The sequence below is a fragment of the Lotus japonicus genome, chromosome 2 (assembly GCF_012489685.1).
Source record: "Lotus japonicus ecotype B-129 chromosome 2, LjGifu_v1.2".
Classification (NCBI taxonomy): domain Eukaryota; kingdom Viridiplantae; phylum Streptophyta; class Magnoliopsida; order Fabales; family Fabaceae; genus Lotus; species Lotus japonicus.
The window spans coordinates 75254905-75258533 of record NC_080042.1 but is presented as its reverse complement, the minus strand read 5'-3'; the positions used below and the strand labels follow the sequence as shown (position 1 = coordinate 75258533).

General features: G+C 37.4%; 1 protein-coding gene across 1 annotated transcript; it reads right to left on the bottom strand.

Moving 5' to 3' along the window:
* Positions 1 to 731: 731 nt before the first annotated feature.
* Positions 732 to 2947, bottom strand: LOC130739582 (zinc finger protein WIP6). The gene is made up of 2 exons (XM_057591914.1): positions 2298 to 2947; positions 732 to 1540 (listed from the first exon to the last, which is right to left on the bottom strand). Exons 1-2 carry the CDS (start codon positions 2706 to 2708, stop codon positions 1037 to 1039), a joined length of 915 nt encoding a protein of 304 aa, XP_057447897.1. The 5' UTR covers positions 2709 to 2947; the 3' UTR covers positions 732 to 1036.
* Positions 2948 to 3629: the final 682 nt, after the last annotated feature.

Here is a 3629-nt window from a genome sequence, read left to right as displayed (position 1 = left end):
AATCGTATATGACATCTAGGAATATTTTCATATGCAATAGAAATTGTAATTTAGCAGAGTTTATCTGTTTCGTTAGGAGCTTCAATATAAGTTATAGACCTTGTTAAACAGACTCAATAAACTAGAAGTTGAATACCTATACAGCAGATAAAGTGATGAATAATTGGTTGTGATTGTTATTTTACTGTGATATTATGATGATGAATTGACATGGCATGCAGATTTAATAAGGGGAAGATGGGGTTAAAAAGAGTTGGGAGGGGGGTAATAAGAAGGAGAAAGGTAGTGAAAATATGGTTTGGTATTATGTGATCTGTTTGTAGTTTCTGAAAAGGCAAAAGGCAGCCCTTTGGGTGAAACCCCAAAAACAGCAACACATCAGTGGTCCATGGTTACCCACACTGACAATAGCAATCCATCAAAGTGTTATCAGTGCTAGTCCTACCTCAGTAAGTAACACTGAAACAACAATTTTCTCTCTCTCTCTCTCTCTCACTCTCTTTCTCAATATCTATGGTGATGATCAAATACAAATGCAAAGTTTTGAACAGTAGAATCTGTGACTGCCCTTGTCTGCATGTCTGTCTCTCATCTGCAGTCACTGAATACTCTTGACTACCTTCATCACTCTCTCTCCCTCTCTCATTATCACACAAAAAAGTAGTATGAAAAAGAAAACGTCCTTTAATTAGATAACACTGCCACTTCTGCCATTCAATACAAGAACCTTAGCTTTCATTTCACTGTTTGTCTCCATCTTCTCCCACCCTTCTTCTCTTTCTCTCTCTAGTCTTAATCCATTAATTCAAATCTTAGTTACAACCAAAAACTATCGCATAATTCCAATTTAAATAGATGTCTTGAATTCAAGTTTATGTAAATGCAACTGCATTAAATATTTGTTAGAAGAGATTCAATGCTCATAGTAATCTTACTCGGCTCGAGAACATGATTGACTCAGTAGAGAATACATGTGTTTTCATGAAAAAAAATCTAACAAACTAAACTAACACACACCTACCATGTTTTCTATTAACTAAAAACAAACACCACCTGCATTGTTGTTATCATCATCAAACAAATCTTCATCATCATCTTCTAATTCCTCATCCTCTTCATCCTCTCCAAACAAGTCAAGTTCATCCCCCATCTGATCACAGCTCTCCACAGTGTGTGGGGCGTGGCCATCACCAAAGGCACGGACATGGTCCTTGAGGGACCTCTTGTGCTTGAAATCAGAGCCGCAGATGCAGAACCAGAGCTTGCCGCAGTTCTTCTCATGTGTCCTCCAATCGCCTCGGACCGCGAAGGGCTTCCCGCACTTCCTGCACCCGAACGGCTTCGCGCCGTGCTTCCTCTTGTAGTGTGTCTGGAGGGTCCTGAAGTCCTTGAGTGGCCTTGACCTTGGGTGATCTATGTTATTCTTGCAACCCTCTGCACAACAGTAGCAGGGTAGCCTCAGCATTGAAGAAGCTGGTTTTGCTCCTCTTAGTGATTCAGGTCCTTTCCTGTACTGTGATCCATGTCCCCACATATGCATCTGCAATGTGACAATGCATTAGGGAAATTTCAAATTTTGTGCATGATAAGTGTTTGATAAAATTTAGAATACAACCACAACATTAAGGTTTCTAAGGTTCTTGCAAATGTATTTGCTTGCAGTCCACTATTTCAAAAGTTGTAACACATTTTAAACTCTTGTGTGTGACTTTAATTAGTACACTTATTCTGTTATTCATGAATGAAAAACAACAAAGTGTAATAAGACAGCAAAACTTTTGTGCTTGATTTGTTTTTGTTATAATGAGGGAGTGCGTTTGGAAATCTTTTGATTATGAAGTGAAAATTAATTCTTTGAAGAAGCTTATGTCAGTGCAGGTTTGGATACTGGGAAATCAGGATGGAGTTAAAATAACGGTGAACAATCACAAAAGTTAGGAGAAGTTGCTTCTCTCAACCATGATTTTGGCTTACCATAATTTTGTTTCGTGTATCCAAACATCCCCTAAGTAGTTTCTTAGTAGTAAAATTGATTATGAGAAAACATAATATGGTATAAAATAATATTTCAAGATGGTATTGAATTATCAACTAATGGCTTCGAATCGACCTTTACTGGAGAGGCCGAGAGGGTAACAGTTCCCTTTACTTGTATATATTTTTGTCTTTTTGAGAGAAAAGAAAGTGGTGTTTTTTTCAAATGTGTTTATCTATGAATGCAATAAATGCTTGTGAATGTGTGTTGGGCTAGCTAGCCATGTATGAGTTTGAGATTTTGTTTTGTTTTGTTGACTAACCTGCATATTGTTGTAACGGTTGAACATTTTGTTGCAGACAGTGCAGGAGAACTGGGTTGGTCCAATGAGGATTTGAGCAGGAGAAGGGATCCAATACTGACCCTGAACAGGAGCTGAAGAGGCCAGATGATGATGTTGATTATGATCAGGTTTGCTGATGGGGGTTGTGTCTGTTGTAGGTGAAATGTTTGTGGGAAGGCCAATATGAAGAGCCACTGTTACACCACTGTGGTCATCATCAGAGGTAGGGTTTTGCTGATGGTGCAGGGTGGTGGCAGGGTGCTTTGAGGAGGGGATTTTTGGGTTGTGTTGGCCAGGAGGACCAAGAGAGAGGGAGATGGAGGCTTCATCAACAGCCTCATCAGGTTCACAAGAGGATATGTAGGAGAAAGAGTGATGATAAGCTTGCATGGTGAGATATATGGTTGATGGGGTGATGTACTATATTATATGATGATGAGAGGGTGTAGTGTAGCAGCTAGGAGAGAATAGAGTAGTGATGAGGGACCGAGAGAGAGAGAGAGCTAGGGAGTGAGAGAAAGAGAGGGTTTTGGCTTGACTGTGTGAGATGGAAAGTGGGGACGAGAAAGGCAATAAATAAACAAATCTTGTGGATGCTTTGGCTTTTGTCATCTGAGATATTGAATTTCTGTACTTCCTCACTAAGCAACGGGTGTGTGTTGTGTCCATTTTTAAATACATGTTGAAAAATTACTGTATGTGAAGTCAAAATGATGAGGAATATCATTAAAGCTAAAATGAGTTGTTTATGTATTGTGATTCAGATTCATCATAAAATGTTATAGAATCAATTCTAGTTATAAGCTATAAGTCATAGCTTCTTACTAAATATGTCTCGAATTAAGCATAAATCGTGATAGTAAGCATGTTCTCAACATATATATTCTTTGATCGTAATTAATTTTAGGTATAGTTATAAATCATGATAGTAAGCATGTTCTCAACATATATATTCTTTGACCGTAATTAATTTTAGGTATAGTCACTGCAGTTAAGAGATATAGTTGTAGATTGAAGATTAGACGATTGAAGTTTTGAGTTTGATAAATCATAAGTAAAATCTACTTAATCATCATACTTTCATTCAGATCAAAATTCCTAATCTATATATCATAATATAGTTAATTACAATACAAAATATAAATATCCAAACAATGTAGACACTTATATGCATCTTTTTTTTCTCATCACATCACATATCTTCCTCTCATTGTCCAAATGTCTACCCTCATTTACCTTTTCTCATCACATCACATCACATATCTTTCTCTCATTCTCTAAATGTCTACCCTCATTTACCTTTCCATAATC

Coding starts and splice junctions, on each gene's coding strand:
- LOC130739582 (XM_057591914.1), bottom strand. CDS start 2,708: ATGCAAGCTTATCATCACTCTTTCTCCTACATATCCTCTTGTGAACCT. Junction 1,541..2,297: donor ACCGTTACAACAATATGCAG/GTTAGTCAACAA, acceptor GTCACATTGCAG/ATGCATATGTGGGGACATGG.